The following is a 19,669-nucleotide window of genomic DNA, read 5'->3' as shown; positions in this document are numbered from 1 at the left end:
TTAATTTTAGAATTTCTTTTAGCATTATTTTATTAGTTACAAATTCTAAGAGACTTTGCTATTTATAAAAAATAGGAAAGCTATCCAATAGGAAGAGGACAAATTGTATTGTTTTAATATAATATATAGATATAGATTCGTGGGGCGAAGAAATGACGCAAACTATCATTAATCTGGTATTAAACCGGCGTACGTTGTGGCACGCTAGACCGTAAAAAATTGTTAACTTCGTCGGAACTTTATTTAAAAAAAAAAGTCAAAACCTTTACATAAGGAAATCCATCTCTCATGATGCGGTGAGGGCATTGAACCTTGAAATTGAAAAAGTTGGCGTCAAATGTGTGAACTTTTAACGTAAACATATGTGCATCAATCAGTTATTTGTAAGCTTGAATTATTGTATCGATCACGAGTGCAGTTTGTTTTCATCTTAATTCTCAACTCGTTCATATTCAATTTTTTGAATGGATTGCTTCTTGATAACCAACATAGAGATTTTATAACCTCATCAGGTTGCGGTTTTTTGCATAACAAACGAAAACAAAATCATACTCTTCTCTTGCTATTTTAAAGAGTATTTATGGGTGCACATATCATCTTGATATAGACTTCCTTCCTTTTCGTGCAACATGCCTACTTCTTGCTAATTGCATTAGTAGTCTAGCATTATCATTATCAAGTTAGTATAGGATGATATAGAATGGTGTCTCTTTAAAAAATCGGAAATTCAAACAGCGACATTGATTTTTGAAGTACAATTTTAGCAAATTTAAATAAACATTCATGAAATTTTCTTTTATTTGGCCAACATAAAGTTATAAATTATAAATATTCTTCATAGGGTTAGGTTCAAATAAGAAGTTTGATTTTCCTAAGAAGGCTAGGAATGAGAGTATTTTAGTCTAATACTTTAACATCAAAACCCACTTACTTTAATCTCAAAACCCACTTAAATTAATTTCAAACACCCACTTACATAAAACCCAATTACATCTTCACTCATCTCTTACAACCACCACCACTCCACCGCCCACCGCCACCACAACCGTCACCCACCGCCACCACCTCGCCGGAAAAGTTCAAAAAACACAATAAAAAACACTATGAAAAACACAATGGAAAAATACACTATGAAAAAAAAACACAATGATAAAAACACAATTGTATGACACAATGTAAATAACACAATGAAAAAAAAACACAATAAAAAATACTATTGTATAACACAATTTTGTAATACATAATTCGGTAAAACACAATTTTTAGAAAACCCACTAATTTTTTTTTAATTTTTATATTACAATATGGTACTCATATAAAAGATAAAAAGACACTCGTTATTATGGTGAATTTGTTTTTCAATAAAAACGTCGTAAAAAAAAGTTATGAACGTTTTAAAATGATGGGGGAATTTAGCATGTGTCTTGCATGTAGAGAGAGAAAGTCAACAAATGTGTTATTTCTTTTATGCCATTTACCTTGTGTTCACACTTGATTTCCCTCTAAACTAATCTTAACCATTCATTTTCAAAATCAATAGGCAAGATTACTTCTTATCCTTCATACAAAAACTATACTTTCTATTATAACCTAACTCATTCTTCATATTCAACTCTTTACTATTTTACCAAATTCTCTAAGCTATTAATACAACATTTTAGGTCATAGCCATCAGATACATTGACGAAGTCACGGGATAAACAACTTGCCAAAAGTCGCACCAACAAGCATAATAAATACCAAAATAAAGACTACAGTTGTCACACATTTATTGTATTATTTATCATATAAAAGACTTTAAACCCATTGACTATTCCAATATTCCTTGCATCACATCATATCTTCATTTTCATTTTACTTTAAAGATTCAAATATATTAAACTTAATTTTATAATACTAAAGACCAATTAGTCCAAACAAGATCGAATATCAAATCCGACGCACCTTCTAAATGACCATTTACACCCTTCACCTTTTGTCTAATATACAACTTACACCCTCAACTAACCTAAGAACAACAACAAAAAAAGTCATTTTCTCATTCTCATTTTCTAACACCCTGTTTGTTTGTTGACCGTAGAAAATTGTGCGAAGTGATTCAGAGGGGACCACATGTGCGGATGCGTCCCCTTCACGTTGTCTAAACAGGCACACCGGTCAACTTTACCGGTGACAGTGACGGTGTTCCCCGTCGTAAGTAACGACGATCATCTTCGAATCGTTGGTAGCTAACTCTACACGCTTCCTCGCCGGACATCCTTTAACGGTAATGCACTTGTAGTATACTCTGCACATATGAAATCAGAAATTAAAATTAATAATAATAATAATTATTATGATGATCTGTTAGTCGATTAATTACCTTGGATAATTAGAGCCGTGGATATTCTTCTCGCCGTACTTCTTCCATGAGTAATCATCAGCAGGTATGCTTGTAACCTTAGATCCGGTAATCGGAACTCTTCTTATTTCACGTTTTGATCCGGTTTTCCTGAGAGAGCAAAATGAGAACGAAGATATTAATTTGTGAACCGTATATTATTAATTCATCAAAAGGCGTAAGATAGAAATTAAATATAGCTTTTTGCAACCGTACGCCGTCAGCGAATTAATACAAGGCGTAAGATAGATGACAAATATGGTTGCTTGCTAAAATACACCGTGAGCGATTTAATTTGTGAATTATTAAACACGACGCGCAGATTAGACGAGCTATTGCTAATTTGCTAAAGTACACCGTGACCGACTAATTTACGAATTATTTAACCATCGAAATCGAGGCGCAAGTTAAGAATTTATAATCACTGAATTTTCAAGCGTAACTTAGATAATAAGAATAGGTTTTTTCTAAACTACGCCGGGAGCAAATATTCACCTTCTCTTGCAGCAATGGCAACCGCTTCTAGAAGCCGAATGACTTTCCGTTCCAGATCTATGTACGGATGCAACCGGACGGTCAGCACTGCACCTTTTCCGGCGATTCGCCGGTAACGGTGGCTTCCTCGACGAAAACGTCAACGACGGAGCTACAATACCTAACGACGAACACTGTCTACCGTTCGACACGCTTCCGTCTAATCCTCCTCCCGCCGTTATCTCCGACGACGAGCTAGCTGACGCCGTCATCTTTTCCGTCACCGTCAAAAAACACTCGTTCCGTACAATCTGCGTCGAATCTCGTGGTTTATCTTCCGATTGTGAGGAAACTGAAGGTCCGTTGGTGTTGTCTCCGCCGGAAAACGACTGTCCACGGCGGAAGCGCGCGTGACCGGTACGCGCCGTGTCGGAAGCGGTGAAGTCGTGGTTTGGTAACTGGAATATGCGGTTGATGTGGTTTAGAGGTTGGACTCCGACGAAATCAACCGCCATTGTTGAGGAATTGAAGGTTGAAAATGAATGAATGATCGATGAATGGATGAAGTTAATAGGGTTTGTTTGTTTGTTTGTTTGTTTGTAAAGGTAGTTGAGTCAATGGGGATTGGAATTGATCGGACGGTGAAGATTGGTTTGACTTATATGCAGCGTGATGGACAGGTGTAAGGCAGAAAGTCAAAGGAAGACTGAATGGTTTTGAAATAAATGTGAATAAAATTAAGTAAATGCGTACGTAGACCGTAGCTGGAAACCGTGCCTTCAAATTTCAATGTCAAACAAAAATATTAAATAATATATTAATAATAATTATTATAATGATGACCAAAATGTGACAGAAGGTATATATTAGTGGTCACGATTTTAACAATTTTATGTATATGTTTTTTTATTAATGGCAAAGAAAAATACGCTTAAGTGTATTTTTTGGGGCTATGTTTAAGGTCAATTTTCGGTCGTCGTGAGACCGCACCTGCTAAAGCACGGGAACCGGATAAAATCTGTAAACTCTTGTCTTTTTTCGGGTTCGAACTCGGGATGAAAGCCCTGATTCGTCACTTAAACCAGATGTCCTTCGAACTAGCCCATGTGAGAATCGAACTTTCATCTTCACATTGGGAAAACATGCCTCTTACCACTAGACCAACTTCTCGGGACAATTTTATGTAGTGTAAATGTTTTTCTATAAATTAATAATGACAAAAATATTATAGCTTATGATGGAAAATAGAAATCACAAAAATTAAAAGATTTAAACGTTTGTCATCAAAGCAAAAATAGGTGTACAATAAATAGATTTATTATTTGTATTAAGTTAAACGTATTTGGAAAAAAAGTAATTATAACAGGTAGACTACTATACTAGTATTGTTAAATAAATAGTTGCAATGACACTCTCTACGTATTTTGAGAATTCAAAACAACTCCTTTAAAATATTGTCTGGGAAATCTCTAAACTTTTTTAAGAGAATTGTAAATGGTTATAAGTGAAAGAGAGAAAAAAATTTTAAAAATAAGTAAATTTAGAGGAACACTGTTTCACTCTCTATTTATTTTTTAATATATTTGAAAGTGGTTGTGAGTGGATGAACGAGAAAGTGAAATGATAAAGATATAGAAAAATATTATTTAATTGTATATTAGAGAGAAAATATGGTGATTTTTAGTGTAATTATTGAAATATAGTAATGCTATATATAAATACTAGGATAGTACCCGTATTACACACGGATAGAACACATATAAAACGTAATATATATGTAAAATCATATAAAATAATATTCAATAAAAATGCATATATCGTAATTGTGATATCTAAATATGAGATACTAAAAAGTAAAAACTCAAAACAGAAGGAACTACTAATTTACATAAAAATGCATTGTCAAACCGAGATTTTAATAATATTTTAAAAAATTTTGTGATCATTTTGTTAATTATCATTAGTTGTTATCAAATTTAACATATGCCTTCTTATAATAAAGTCAAATTAATTATTAAGTTATGAATTCAAAACTTTAAATATTAAGTTAAATTGTATATAAATAAATAATTTAATTTTGTAATCACAACTATATATGTTTAGTCAATAAATCAAACACAACTACCACTTTAGTGGAGTTGGTAAGCACCTTTGGTTTGAAACCTAAGGTATTAGGTAGAGGTGGTCAAAAAAACCGGTCCTCGAACCGGTTTGCCGGTTTAAACCGGAAACCGGTTTTTAAGAAAACCGGTTTTTTGTAAACCGGTTTACAAACCGGCGGTTTATATATCGGTTACACAATTTGGAGCCAAAACCGGTTTTATAACCGGTTATAAAAAAAACCGGTTTTTTTTAATAACCGGTTATTAAAAAACCGGTTTTTTTAATAACCGGTTTTTTAAAAAACCGGTTAACCGGTTTTTTTATAAACCGGTTTTTGACCGTTATAAAAAAACCGGTTAACCGGTTAAAAACCGGTTTTTTCCCGTTGAGTAACGGCCATATAGCCGTTTTTTATAATTTTTGACCGTTTTTTTTTCCCATTTTACCCCCACAAACATCTATATATAGCTTAGGTTGGGTATTGGTTAGATCACACTCGATTATACAACTCCAAACGCTCTAAACGTTTATTACATACGCGATTATTTTGTTATCTCACGCTCAATTATACCACATTACCACTCCATACGCTCTTATTTCGTAGTCGATTATCATGGCCTCCCAAAGTGCTACTTCATCCGTCAACATGGGTGCCTCGAACACGGGAGAAACGGTCGTTCGGGTCATCCCCACGAAACGAAACCAAGATATTTGGCAACATTTCGACCTATGCGAAATGTCTAACGGTACCCAAAAAGCTCGATGCAAACATTGTTTGAAGTTTTATGGCAAATATGCAAACTCCACTTTAAGAGCGCATGTACAAAGGCCCTTTTGCAAGGCCTTGAAGGACGAATCGGGAAGTAGTTCGCAGCCGGAGATGACGAATCAAGGAACGGTGTTTACGTACGACCTTGAAGCGGTACGTCAAAAGTTTTCAAACTTTGTGATTCAAAATACACTTCCTTTCAACCACTTCGACAACCCTCAATTCACGGAGATGATGCAAAAGTATGTTCAACCACGCTACCAACACGTAAGTCGTTCGACCCTTAGAAGAGATTGTCTTAAAGCTTGGAAAAACGCTAAATCCGAACTAATTTCATACTTTTCAAACTTACAAAAAGGTGTAAACTTAACAACGGATGTGTGGTCGGAACCTAATGGTTCGCCCGACTCATACATTTGTGTGACGGCTCATTGGGTTGACCCCGGGTCATGGCAAATGATGAAACGAACCGTTGCGTTTCAATTGTTTGATTACCCGCACACGGGTAGAAATATTTTTAAACTCTTGGATAAAGTCATTCGACAATACAAGATTGAAGATAAAATCTTTTCAATTTCGTTTGATAACGCGTCCAACAATACGGCCGCGGTTGGCCATTTAAAATTAAAGTATAAACCTATTTGTGATGGAGCGTTTTTTCATAGCCGATACATTGCACATATTATCAACTTGGCCGTGCAAGATGGGTTAAACGTGATCGAAACGCAAAGAAACAATTTTAAAAGAATGTTACGAGATGTTTTTAGCAACAATAAAACATTTTCACGATACAAAAAATTTTGTGATGAAGCTAATTGTCAATGGTTGGGGCCCAATTGGGATTGTCCAACAAGATGGAACTCGACTTGTGATATGTTTGAGAAAGCCATCCAACAAAAAGAATTACTAATTGCGTTTCATCAAATAATGTCAAGTAGGGGTAAATGTGCACCGTACGATCCTAGAAACTGGTTATTGATTGAGATCGTTACGGAGGTCCTTCAAATTTTTAAATCTTGCACAACTAGTTTATCCGGGGTTTACTATCCAACAAGCCCCATTGCTTTACCAAAAATTGCTGTCATGTGCACAAAGTTGAGTGAACTTCATTGTAGGGGTGCACCTTATTTTGATATGGGTGTAAAAATGAAAGAAAAATTTAGAAAATATTTTCAACAACTACCCGCTGTTTTGACATGTGCTGCTGCGTTAAACCCTTGCATAAATGTTGGTGGTGTTGAAGCTTTAATAGAAAAAATTTATGATGAGCTAGAGTTAAACGACGATCAAAACCCCTATTATAACCAAACTTTAAAGAATGCTTTCAACACCACCTTGTCTAACATGTATGATGTTTACCTTACAAAATACGGGTCGTCTTCCCAAATTCATGACTCGTTAAGAGCTGTTGCCCAATCCCAATCCCAAACCGACCTTGAAATGGGGATGTACTACATGATTTGGGAAGACGCCGGTAAACGTCAAAAGGTAAACACCCCAAGCAGTGAACTTGGAAGGTATGGTGGTACCAACTTTGTGAAACACATGACTCCAGATGAATTTAGAAGTCTTGATTTGCTGGCTTGGTGGAGAGGTAAGGAGGATGAGTTTCCGATCCTCGCCGCCATGGCCAAAGATTTACTAACGGTCCAAGCTTCCACGGTAGCTTCGGAGTTTGCTTTTTCTGTTTCTGGCAGGGTTATATCGATTAGGAGGACTCGACTCACTCCACCAGCTGTAGAGATGTCAATTTGCTACAAGGATTACTTGGACTCTTTAGATAGGGCACAACATCAACGCTCACTCGAGGGGGAAATGGACTATGAGGCGGGCTTGTATGAAGACGAGGTCAATCAAGGACACACTCAACCAATGACCGATGAAGAAGCCGCGTACGACGATTACCTAAGGAATAGCTCGGGATCGGGTAGCGATGAAAATAATGAGTAAGAAACAGAAAGTTGTTAATGTAATCGTGTCTAAGCATTCTTTAATGTTTGTATTTTTGAGTTACGAATATGCGATAACGATTTAATGTTTGTATTTTTAATGTAAAAGCTATAAATGAAAGTTATGTATTTTTGAGTTACGAATATGCGATAACGATTTAATGCTTGTAGATACCGGTTTGCCTTGTAGTTACCGGTTTGTTTATACTGTGAAAAAATAATGTTTATTTAAAAAAAAAAAAAAAAAAACCGGTTAACCGGTTATTAAAAAACCGGTTAATAAAAAAACCGGTTTATTAACCGGTTCTAACCGGTTCCCAAACCGGTCCTAACCGGTTTGACCGGTTATGGTTTTCATACACAAAAACCGGTTATTAACCGGTCCGGTTATTAACCGAACCAGTTTTTTTCCTGGACGAAAAAAACCGGTCCGGTTAATAACCGAACCGGTTTTTTTAAAAAAACCGATTTGTGCACCTCTAGTCTTAGGTTCTAAACCTGTATTACATAATAGTTTATTTTTCAAAATTTTATAAAGCTTTAAGGGTCAAAGGTTATAATAAGAAAACGGGCCATGAATTATAATATAAACAAGTTAAATGGGTATCCAAAACCCGCGAGAAGCTTAAATGGATAGGATAATATTTTAAGTAATAGTCTATGTGGCATCTAGGTGATATCCTATATGGATACCTTAAAATGATGACATATAGATAAAATGGTTTTCCTTTAATATATTAGTCAGATATGTTAGATTTATGATAAGAAAATAGATATGGCAAATAAGTAAAAGCTAGGCTTACAATACATGCATTTATTATTGTAACTAGTTATAACTATTATTTTTTTTTTCTGATAATTAATGATTCTCGGCATAAATGGTTAACTTGAGGCAACTTACGAGTTTATTTAAATAATGAGGTGGTTTTGAGTTCAAATCCTACATCTGATACAAAATATGAGGTTTTAAATTAAGTTAAAGGGTTTTGTCATTTATGATAGTTTTCTTTCATGAATTATAATATAAACAAGTTAAATGGGTATCCAAAACCCGCGAGAAGCTTAAATGGATAGGATGATATTTTAAGTAATAGTCTATGTGGCATCTATGTGATATTCTATGTGGATACCTTAGAATGGTGACATGTGAATAAAATGGTTTTCCTTTAATATATTAGTCAGATAGGTTAGATTTATGATAAGAAAATAGATATGGCAAATAAGTAAATGCTAGGCTTACAATACATGCATTTATTATTGTAGCTAGTTGTTATAACTATTTTTTTTTTCTGATAATTAATTATTCTCGGCATAAATGGTTAACTTGAGGCAACTTACGACTTTATTTAAATAATGAGGTGGTTTTGAGTTCAAATCCTACATATGATACAAAATATGAGGTTTTAAATTAAGTTAAAGGGTTTTGTTTATGATAGGTTTCCTTCATGAATTATAATATAAACAATTTAAATGGGTATCTAAAACCCGCGAGAAGCTTAAATGGATAGGATGATATTTTAAGTAATAGTCTATGTGACATCTATGTGGATACCTTAGAATGGTGACATGTGGATAAAATGGTTTTCCTTTAATATATTAGTTAGATAGGTTAGATTTCTGATAAGTAAATAGATATGGCAAATAAGTAAATGCTAGGCTTACAATACATGCATTTATTATTGTAGCTAGTTGTTATAACTATTATTTTTTTTTTCTGATAATTAATGATTCTCGGCATAAATGGTTAACTTGAGGCAACTTACGACTTTATTAAAATAATGAGGTGGTTTTGAGTTCAAATCCTACATACGATACAAAATATGAGGTTTTAAATTAAGTTAAAGGGTTTTGTCATTTATGATAGGTTTCCTTCTAAAGATAAAATAAAGATGGTAAGATAAAATAAAGATAAAATAAATTTGCTACGATGACTGAATATTTAAGATGGCTTCCCCACAAAGAATGTGACTGAATGAATATTGTTTTTCTTAGGTGAGGCAGACCCATCTCTAACGTTCCTTTTGTCCACAATTTAAAGATTTTAGAACAGTTGCTGTCTTCCCAAATTAAAAAAAAAATATATGAAAGAAAATTAAGGAGAGATAAGAAATGCATCAGACGCTTTGTCACAGTAAATAATGTGTCAAGACTAGTTTTACCACGAATGGGCATATGGCCTAACGTTGTAAAAGTGTGTAGTAATGGTATTCATCTCCAATTATCGAGGGTGCTAGTCCCATGATAGCATGGTGAATGTTGATGTGAATTAAGAAGCAGGTTTATGTATTAGAGAAAAAAAAAACTAGTTTTGCTCGACTAACTAGTTTATGACACACATAAGATGTTTATGTAATCATGTTAAATGAGTTCTTAAAAAGACATCACATATTTATACCAGGTTTTAGCAACAGTAATTTTTTTTGGGTGTTTTATGTCTTACTAAATTGAGCTATGCTAATAATTGTGTACAACGTGACATGTCATTCATGCTAGACGGTCATGTTGTGTCATTCATATTAATAAATTGTTTGTATCTAACCGTGTTAAATATGTTGTGTTCATTGTGCTATTGAACTGCTTAAATTAAATTATTTCAAACCCGTTGTATCATATATTTTATTAAACTAGTTATAGTTGTGCTTAACATGTCGCGTAACGTGCACATTGACCATGTTTGTGTTAGCCTTTAAGAAAATGTCACTTTAGTTAAATGAATCATGTTCGAGTCCAGTAGTGATATTATACATGGTGTGTTGAGCACGATCAATGTAACACAACACAACACGTTTGTAACCTCTAAATCAAGATTCTCTCCGTTTAAAGTTGCTCGTTATATAAATAATAGAAGTTTCAATTCGACACGCAAAGATAATTTTTTTTCAAAAGGATGCTAAGATAACTATATTAGTTTATATACAATTTTAATACATGCCAAATTTAAACATAGTTTTAACTTTTAACATATATCGTATAGGCCAAACTGGTATTGTTCCTCGTATGCTTGCATTTAATGTCAATAGTTCAAGTTTGTCCGAGAGTTTCGGATTGCCCTTTGGGTTCAATAGTTAATTTGTTACAATTTCTTCCATTATTTCCTCGAGTCCTTGTAGTTGTATTATTTTTTTTTTACTGAAATACGTGTAATTTCTCAAACTTAAGAATCAATCTTCAAAATAATCGAAAAAACAACCAAGCGATTTATAATGAAGTGACAGGTAAACGGGCAACAAGCTGTGCCGCAACCCCATTTTGGATAACAAACCCAATCTTGTCTTTGCCCAGCTTTCTGAATTCTGATGCCGGATTTATTAATAAATCTTTAACGTTAAAGTGTTTTTTTAGTAATTGTAATTGACATTTGTAGAATTTTTTTAACAGTGACACACTCTTATTTACCAGAGCATTCCCAGCCCATTTTCTGTTTAATTAAATAATACATTTTTATACATTTATCATTATTTTTTTTCTCTCCTCCACTCACAACTGTTTTCATCAAATATTAAAAATTATATGGTAAAAATAGTATAACCCCGAATTTAATTTTTCCATATAACATTCTCTTTCTCATCTACTCACAAACACTAATGACCATACTATATAATTTACAAAAGTCATTTACACAAATATAAAGAATGGGCTGATATCAAGAGTATTTTTTTATTTCATATCAACCCTGATTTTTCACCCGAAATACATGAATGGTAACATCTAGAATTGAAAATTTGTTAAAATGGTATATTCCTGTAGGGTCGCGTGATAGACATCGTCTCGAGATTGGGATCTTTTAGACGTAAATGCAAAAGAAAAATAAAAAAGACGTAAATGCAAAAGAAAAATAAAAAAGAACTCAAATGATTTCTCTTGCTTTTTAAAAACCCCAAACACCGAACCAAGGTGCAAAGAGTTACACTGCATTCTCGAGTTTAAAATATAAGGAAAAGAAATGATAAGATTGGACATGGGAAGAAAAGAAAAGAAATTATATACTTAAAGGGCATTCTCGAGTTAAAATAAAGAAAAGAAAAGAAAGTGTTAATTATATTCTTGAGTTAGATCGGAAAGAAAAGATAGGAAAAAAAAATGATAACTTTACAATTATATCCTCATAGCCAAATAGAAAAGAGAATTAAAATAGGGTAAATTAGTAATATTATAATGGGCTATAAACTTTCCTTCACAATCCAGCCATATTTGACAGGAAACTTTTGGAGGAAAAAAGACCCCACTTTTCTTTCCATTCTCTTTCTTTTCTTTTAAAATAAAGACTCAAAAATGAAAAAAGAAATTTTTTTTTATCTTTTCTTTTCTAAATCTTTAAATAAAAAACTCAAGAATGCAGTGTAAACTTATTTAGACACTATTATTATACTTGCACCCCATGTAAAAGTGTAAAACAAATAAGATAAAGAGTAAAGTACTATTTTTGTACTCATGGTTTGTCAGAACTTGGTATAAAAAGTTTATTTTTTGCATATGAACCATCTTTACGTTTCCAAATTCTTGTCAATTACATCCAAATCACTAACTCTGTTAAAGTTAATCGTTAAGTTAGGGGCAAACATGTCTTTCTACTCTTTCTTACTATATATACAGTGCCAAAATCGTCCCTGAAATTTGGTCACATTTGCGAATTTCGTCTAAAAATATTCTTTTTTTCACAATTAGAACCTCGATGTTTCCAAACCATTGCCAATTTCGTCCAAATTGTTAACTCGGTCTAAATTCAACGTTAACTCATGGGTGTTAATGTCCTTTTTACATGTTTGTTTACATTACTAGTAAGAGAGCCCGCGCGTTGCAGCGGGATCACAACTGTAATCGGTCAGTAGCAGCTCGTTCTGGTACCGACATTTGCTATACTAAAATTTGTATTCAATATAGTTTTGATAGGGTGGTAAACATCAAGTTACGATAGTAACAAAATCCATATACAAACACAAAATCTAGATACACGTCACAGAACTAATAACAAACAATAACAAGCAACCAAAGCTCAATTTGAACATGAACTTGCCACTTAGAAAAAGCGAGTAAAATACTTGATGGAGTCTAGGGATACAAGACAGAAGATATGCAAGAGTGATATTTTAGTTTACACTCCTTCAGGTGGCTAAAACTTGGTTTTGTTTCCTGATACGAACGAGCTAGTTACGTTTATGTTTTATGTTTTGTTCATTTATGTGTTGCATGTATTGAAGGACCATTACGGCCTTTTCTAGTATGTTAGGGTGTCTTTTGTAACTTTGGAAGTATTGGTTTGTTTAATTCAGTATGATCGCTAATTTCTGGGTATCCAGAAATTGGTTTCCTTAATTCTCTCTCAATTAGCTTCTCTTAACCTATCAAGGGTATCAGAGCCTCACGATCCCTCATCGGAGCTGCTCCGCCGCCGCCATGACCAACACCCGTAACAATGAAATCAACAACACCCTTAAGTCTCATGATAAGGCCATCAATGATATCCAGGCTATGTTATCGGCGCTGATGAAACAGCAGGAACAATCGTCGAAACAACAGGAGATTCTGAAGGTTGTGCGCGACAAACCGGTACAATCGTCCGGCAGTTCTTTTGGTTCTTGGTCTGGTCCCGACGCCGATTCTCGGGGTTCCAAACCCTTTCGTATCGGTAAGACGATGTGCAGGGCTGGGTCTACCGTTGCGAGCACTTCTTCGCAATGGACGACACACCCGACGAGTCCAAACTGAGGTACGCTGCGGTTCATTTGGAAGGCGACGCCCTACAATGGCACTGGGCTTATATGAAAACCAGACACGCGACGGTCGCTGAGTTTCCCTAGCCAGACTATGTTCGTTCCATTTATGTGCGTTTTTCAGACGCATTGTTCGAAGACCCCCTAGAAGAAATGGCATCTCTACAACAAACGGGTACGTTACAGGAACTGAACACAGCTTTTGACTCGTTGTTGAACAAGGTTGCACTAAGCGAAACCCAAGCCGTGAGTTTATATATCAAGGCCTCAAGCCGGATATCCGGGGGCCGGTAAAAATGTTCAAACCACGTACGTTGCATGAGGCGTACGGGTTGGCGAAAACACAAGCCCTTAATAACGAAACCCTTGAAGAGAAATTTGCGGGTGGTAAATGGAACACCGGAACTGCAAAGAACACCAATGCAAAAATCACGCCACCTACCAATACCGCTAAACTACTGATCCTACCTACACCCAACCGACTCGCACCTGCTACGTCTCGACCCCCAAACAATCAACGCCGTTTGAGTAGTAAGGAATTGGAACAAAAAAGGGCAAAAGGAGAATGTTTTTGGTGCACGGAAAAATTCGTGCCGGGTCACAAATGTACACGAACGCGTGGCCAAGTTTATGTCATTGAAGTGGAAGACGAAGAGGATGTAGACGTCGAGGGAACTAAGGAAGATGACAAAGAGCACCAGATCTCCATCCATGCACTCACGGCTATGCCGTCATACTCGACTATGCGGGTTCAAGGATCAATGGGGAACCGTCAGTTGCATATCCTCATCGATTCTGGATCGACTCACAACTTCATTGATAGCAGGGTAGCAAAGAAACTGCAGTGCGAGGTTCGGGACATCACTCCTATCAATGTGGGGGTGGCAGACAGCAAGGAACTCGAATGTACCCATTTTTGCCCCGAGTTTCAATGGGCCATGCAAGGCCACTGGTTTAAAACGGAGGTGTTACTTCTAATGTTGAAAAATTATGACATGATCTTAGGGGTCCAATGGCTCCTTCCATTACAAGATATTCTGTGAAACTTCCAAAAAATGACTATGCGATTCGAGTTGGAGGGCAAACAGTACGAGTTGAAAGGCTTACAAAACAACAAGGTGTTTGTGTGTTCGGTGGAGAAAATGGACGGCCTATTGAACAAGCATGTGAAGGAGGGTAATCTGCAACTTTTTAGTTTACAGTTGGCTAATCGGGGAGTCGAGTCCCCGATTAGCCAACTGTAAACTAAAAAGTTGCAGATTACCCTCCTTCACATGCTTGTTCAATAGGCCGTCCATTTTCTCCACCGAACATTAGTTTACAGTTGGCTAATCGGGGAGTCGAGTCCACGTATCAATCGAAGGTTCTATGTGATTCTGATGTACCATCCGAAAACCTACCGTGGAAATCGTTAGTCCGTGCATTCGCTGAGGTGTTCCAGCTGCCGAAAGGGTTGCCCCCTCCTCGTCCGTTTGACCATCAAATCGTACTCCAAGAAGGAACGGGCCCGATAAGTCAGCGGCATTTATAGATACCCGTCCGTACAGAAAGATGTCATAGAGAAAACAACCTGGGAACTGTTAGATGCGGGGGTCATCCAGAATAGCCAAAGCTCTTTTGCCGCCCCGGTGGTCTTGGTTAAGAAAAAGGACGGCCAATGGCGCATGTGTATGGACTATCGTCGTCTCAATGAGGTAACGGTCAAAGACAAATTCCCCATCCCATTGATCGAAGAGCTGTTAGATGAGTTGGGGGGCGCTACATTTTTTTCGAAGCTAGACTTACGTTCCGGGTATCATCAGGTGCGCATGGCACCCGAAGACGTCCACAAAACCGCTTTTCGAACCCAGGAAGGGCATTACGAATTCCTCGTTATGTCGTTCGGTCTCACAAATACACCGGCGACGTTCCAAGCACTTATGAATCACATGTTTCGTCCCATGTTACGGAAGGGAGTCTTGGTATTTTTCGATGACATAATGGTCTATAGTAGGGACGAACAACAACATGTGCAACATTTGAAACAAGTTCTGTCCATTATGAAGGAAAACAAGTTGTTTGCAAAAGAGTCAAAATGCGTGTTCGGGGGCCAAGCGGTAGAATATTTGGGCCGCATAATCTCTGGAGAAGGGGTGAAGACGGACCCGATGAAGATCGAGGCAATCCAAAAATGGCCCGTACCAAAAACTCTTAAGCAACTCCGAGGTTTTTTGGGGTTAGCAGGTTACTACCGACGCTTTATACGATCATTTGGTATGATTGCAAAACCTCTCACTAATCTACTCAAGAAGGATGCGTTCAAATGGAGTGAGGATGCTCAAGACGCGTTCGAGCGTCTCAAAACGGCCTTGTCGTCAGCTTCGGTCTTGGCTCTCCCGAATCCTAAGAAACAGTTTGTAATAGAGACGGACGCATCGGCGGGGGGTGTCGGGGCGGTGCTCATGCAAGAGAATCACCTGGTCTCGTTTCTAAGTCGAGCGCTTTCACCCAAACAAGATGCACTGTCGGTTTATGAAAAAGAATTGTTAGCGATCATGGTGGCTGTAAAACAGTGGCACTATTACCTCATTACCGGCCCATTCATTATCCGTACAGATCAATGAAGCTTAAAGTACCTCTTAACTCAAAAGGTTACTACCCCACTACAACATAAATGGTTAGCAAGGTTAATGGGTTACGACTATTGTATCGAGTATAAACAGGCTGAGAGAACGTCGCGGCTGATGCCTTGTCTCGGGTTCAAGGGGGGTACTCTTTTTACGATGGCCATCTCTCAACTTGAGCCACTCTTGCTGTAAAGAATCTTGGATAGTCAAAATGGGGATATTGAAGTGCAAAATATAGTGCAGAGGTTAAAGAAAGGGGAACATGTGCCAAGGTTCAAGTGGAATGGAAAGTGGCTAACCAAAGAGGAATGTATGGTGATAGGGGCGGATACGAAGTTAAGGAAGGAGATTGTAAAGTTGTGCCACGAGACGGCCATGGAGGGTCATTCGGGAATACGAGCAACGGTCCAACGGGTCAAGGGTATGTTTTTTTGGAAGGGGATATCGAAGGTGGTTCGCCAGATACTACGTGCATGTGACGTATGCATGAGAGCCAAACACGAAAACATTGCCACCCGGGTTTGTTACAACCACTACCGATTCCTGACACTATTTTTACGGATATATCCATGGATTTCATAGGTGGATTACTGAAGGCCAAGGGTAAGGATACTATATTCGTGGTGGTTGAACGACTCACGAAGTATAGCCATTTTATGACGTTGGGACATCCGTTCTCGGCTAAGGAGGTGGCTCAAGTCTTTCTCGATAACGTGTTCAAACTCCATGGGTGTCCAAAGTCAATCGTCTCGGACCGTGACCCGATATTTTTGAGTGCTTTTTGGACATAATTTCTAAACCTCCAAGGAATAGAAGCGAACTTGTCTACCGCATACCATCCACAATCGGACGGCCAAACAGAGGTAGTTAATCGTTGTTTAGAGGGTTATTTGAGATGCATGGTAATGGAGAGACCTCATACATGGGTCAAATAGGTGTCCCTAGCCGAATGGTGGTATAACACCACGTTCCACTCGTCGTTGGAAAAAACTTCTTTCGAGGCTTTATATGGGTATCGTCCACCCTTGCATATACCGTATATTCCTCGTGATACGGGTGATCGAGATGTGGACGAAATGATGCAAGACCAAGAGACAGCGATAAGGTTAATGAAGCAGTCACTACTCAAGGCTCAAAACCGTATGAGGCAACAAGCGGATAAACATAGATCGGAGAGGGTTTTTGAACCGGAGGCATGGGTGTATTTAAAATTACAACCATACATGCAGAATTCGTTGAGAGTCAGCAAGCATTCGAAGCTCACTCCTAAGTATTTCGGGCCGTTTATGATTGTGGAGAAGGTAGGTAACGTGGCGTATCGTTTGGACTTACCGGAAGAGGCACAAATCCATCCGGTTTTTCATGTATCGTTGTTGAAGGATGCTGGAGGGCCACCAACTAAGATCATTCCGTTCCCTACTGAAGCTAGATTCACTCTTCAACCCCAGGCTGTGTTGGATCGGAAGCTGGTCAAGAGGAAGAATTGGGCAGCGATGAAGGTTTTAGTTCAATGGAAGGGTCAAGGAACGCAAGATGCTACATGGGAGTTCTTAGACGAGTTAAGGCTGCGTTTCCCTGATTTTGCAGAACTCACTTCTTGAGGTCAAAAAGTGCTGAGGGGGAAGTCTTGATACGAATGAGCTGGTTACGTTTATGTTTTATGTTTTGTTCATTTATGTGTTGCATGTATTGAAGGACCATTATGGCCTTTTCTAGTATGTTAGGGTGTCTTTTGTAACTTTGGAAGTATTGGTTTGTTTAATTCAGTATGATCGCTAATTTCTGGGTATTCAGAAATTGGTTTCCTTAATTATCTCTCAATTAGCTTCTCTTAACCTATCATTTCCCCGGAAACCATCTGCATAACTGCATCCGGTTGCAATCGTTTCAACATCCGGTTGCACATTACCCTTCACAGTCACCTTTTGTTGCTCCAGATCAATGTCAAAAGTTTCCACCCCTATGGAATATATAGATAAATAAACTTATATCAACTATTTTAAGTTGGAAATCTTGATTAATTTTCAAAAATGAATAAACCAATAATTAACCAACCTACTGTTTTGCCAAGAACCTTCTTCACAACCCCAACATAGCCGCCACATGACATTCTAACCTTAAACAACCGTCTGCGTATCCATCAATATAAATTTGTAAGTTATTAATCCATTTGTCATATACCCAAAACCATGCACACAAAATGTGCAGTAGCCGTCTCCCAAAAGATAGAAAACATAAGGCTCCTCTTATTGAAACAAAAAATAAACATGGTGAACTAAAAATTCCTACAGCAAGAAGTAAACCTACTTTTGTCCTAATGCTTAATTTCAAACACCTTATCTTTTCTGAAGCCACTAAATAACCTAAGTGTAAAAATTCAGATAACACTACAAATAGATAAGAAAAGGTAATCCTAGTAAACTGCTCAGGTTTGGTGGGTTTGATTAAACAAGGGTTCTAAGAAACAAAACCGATACCTTTTTAAAATAAATGGCCCGTTTTGACCTGAACCAAACCGATAGATTTTTACAATGACCTGTTTTGAACCGAACCAAATCAATACCTTTTTAAAATAGCATGTTGTGACCTCAAGCAGATCGATACCTTTTTAAAATGACCCCATTTTAAATGAACCGCTTTTATCGGAACCCAATTGATAACTTTTTTAAATGACCCGAACAAAAGTGATAGCATTATAAAATTGCCTGTTTCGAGCTGAACAAAAGTGATACCAAATTGACTTTTAAGTTTAAAAAATTAAACGCAATCGATCAGATTCAACAGAAAATAACAATGTTAAAGTTGTGTGCAACTTTTTAGTTCTTACAAGCGGGCGAAATTTTTTCTTGTGAAAGTGAATGATTTCCGGTTTAACCCGAATGTTAAAAGTAATAAATAAGTTAGACCAAATTTTGGGGTCAGAGATTATAGACAACTAAAGCATGTATACAATACCTCTAACGAAATATCATAGTTCTTTAATGCTTTCTTTGCAAAATATGGCAATGGTTTAGAGACCTGCACATATAAAAAAGATGAATTAGCATTAGAAGGCTTTTCAAAGTCAAGTAGAGTTAACTGTCTAAGTGGCTACTTGATTGGGGGCATCAGAAGCAAATGGTTCAAGAGCATCTAGAGTGACAATCCATGGCGATTTGGTAGTCCCTGCAAAACACCAATAAAAAGTCGGGTACTCAGGTAATTGAATTTGCAACACTGATGTTTACGAATGACCAGGACATAGTAGTAAACCTTATAGTTAACGGTATCCTCTTTCGTCTATGTAAGCCACACGTAAAGATGGAAGCTAAGACTTAACTATAACATATAATAACCAATCAGAATAATAAATCAGCATAAAAAGGTGAAAGGACTTAAGCAGTTAAGCATTAGATTAAGTATGTTAACATAACAACTTTGATGTCTATTGCCACTCTTAAAATCAATCCATACATAAAAACGTAATAAATAAAGTAAATAGACCTTCTCAACTATAGAGGTTTGAACGGGAGAGAAAAAGTAAAAAGTGACATGCATGAGATAAAAAAAAATTGACTTCATAGGCAGTGATTTCAGCGTGGATAATACAACCGACTTTATCGACAGTTCTAGCATTGTAATCCTTACAAAAAGCCATAACCAGGTTGAGTAGCAAGCAATATTCAAATTAGATAGGA

General features: G+C 36.8%; 2 protein-coding genes across 2 annotated transcripts; one reads left to right on the top strand and one right to left on the bottom strand.

The window, feature by feature from the left end:
• Positions 1 to 2,134: 2,134 nt before the first annotated feature.
• Positions 2,135 to 3,385, bottom strand: LOC143590808 (WRKY transcription factor WRKY51-like). Its single transcript, XM_077071176.1, has 3 exons — positions 2,876 to 3,385; positions 2,363 to 2,491; positions 2,135 to 2,287 (listed from the first exon to the last, which is right to left on the bottom strand). The coding sequence occupies exons 1-3, from the start codon at positions 3,367 to 3,369 to the stop codon at positions 2,164 to 2,166; spliced, it is 747 nt and encodes a 248-aa protein (XP_076927291.1). The 5' UTR covers positions 3,370 to 3,385; the 3' UTR covers positions 2,135 to 2,163.
• Positions 3,386 to 17,068: 13,683 nt separating this feature from the next.
• LOC143590806 (uncharacterized) lies at positions 17,069 to 17,593 on the top strand. Its single transcript, XM_077071174.1, has one exon. The coding sequence runs from the start codon at positions 17,069 to 17,071 to the stop codon at positions 17,591 to 17,593; it is 525 nt and encodes a 174-aa protein (XP_076927289.1).
• The last annotated feature ends 2,076 nt before the right edge of the window (positions 17,594 to 19,669 follow it).

This window comes from Bidens hawaiensis, unplaced genomic scaffold, assembly GCF_021521415.1.
Source record: "Bidens hawaiensis isolate Kalapana, Puna unplaced genomic scaffold, B.hawaiensis_p1.1 tig00039004_1, whole genome shotgun sequence".
NCBI classification, from domain to species: Eukaryota; Viridiplantae; Streptophyta; class Magnoliopsida; order Asterales; family Asteraceae; genus Bidens; species Bidens hawaiensis.
The sequence above is the reverse complement of the archived record's forward strand: the minus strand, read 5'-3'. Positions and strand labels throughout refer to the sequence as shown.

Coding starts and splice junctions, on each gene's coding strand:
- LOC143590808 (XM_077071176.1), bottom strand. CDS start 3,369: ATGGCGGTTGATTTCGTCGGAGTCCAACCTCTAAACCACATCAACCGC. Junction 2,492..2,875: donor TGCCATTGCTGCAAGAGAAG/GTGAATATTTGC, acceptor TTGCTCTCTCAG/GAAAACCGGATCAAAACGTG. Junction 2,288..2,362: donor CACGGCTCTAATTATCCAAG/GTAATTAATCGA, acceptor TCATATGTGCAG/AGTATACTACAAGTGCATTA.
- LOC143590806 (XM_077071174.1), top strand. CDS start 17,069: ATGATGCAAGACCAAGAGACAGCGATAAGGTTAATGAAGCAGTCACTA.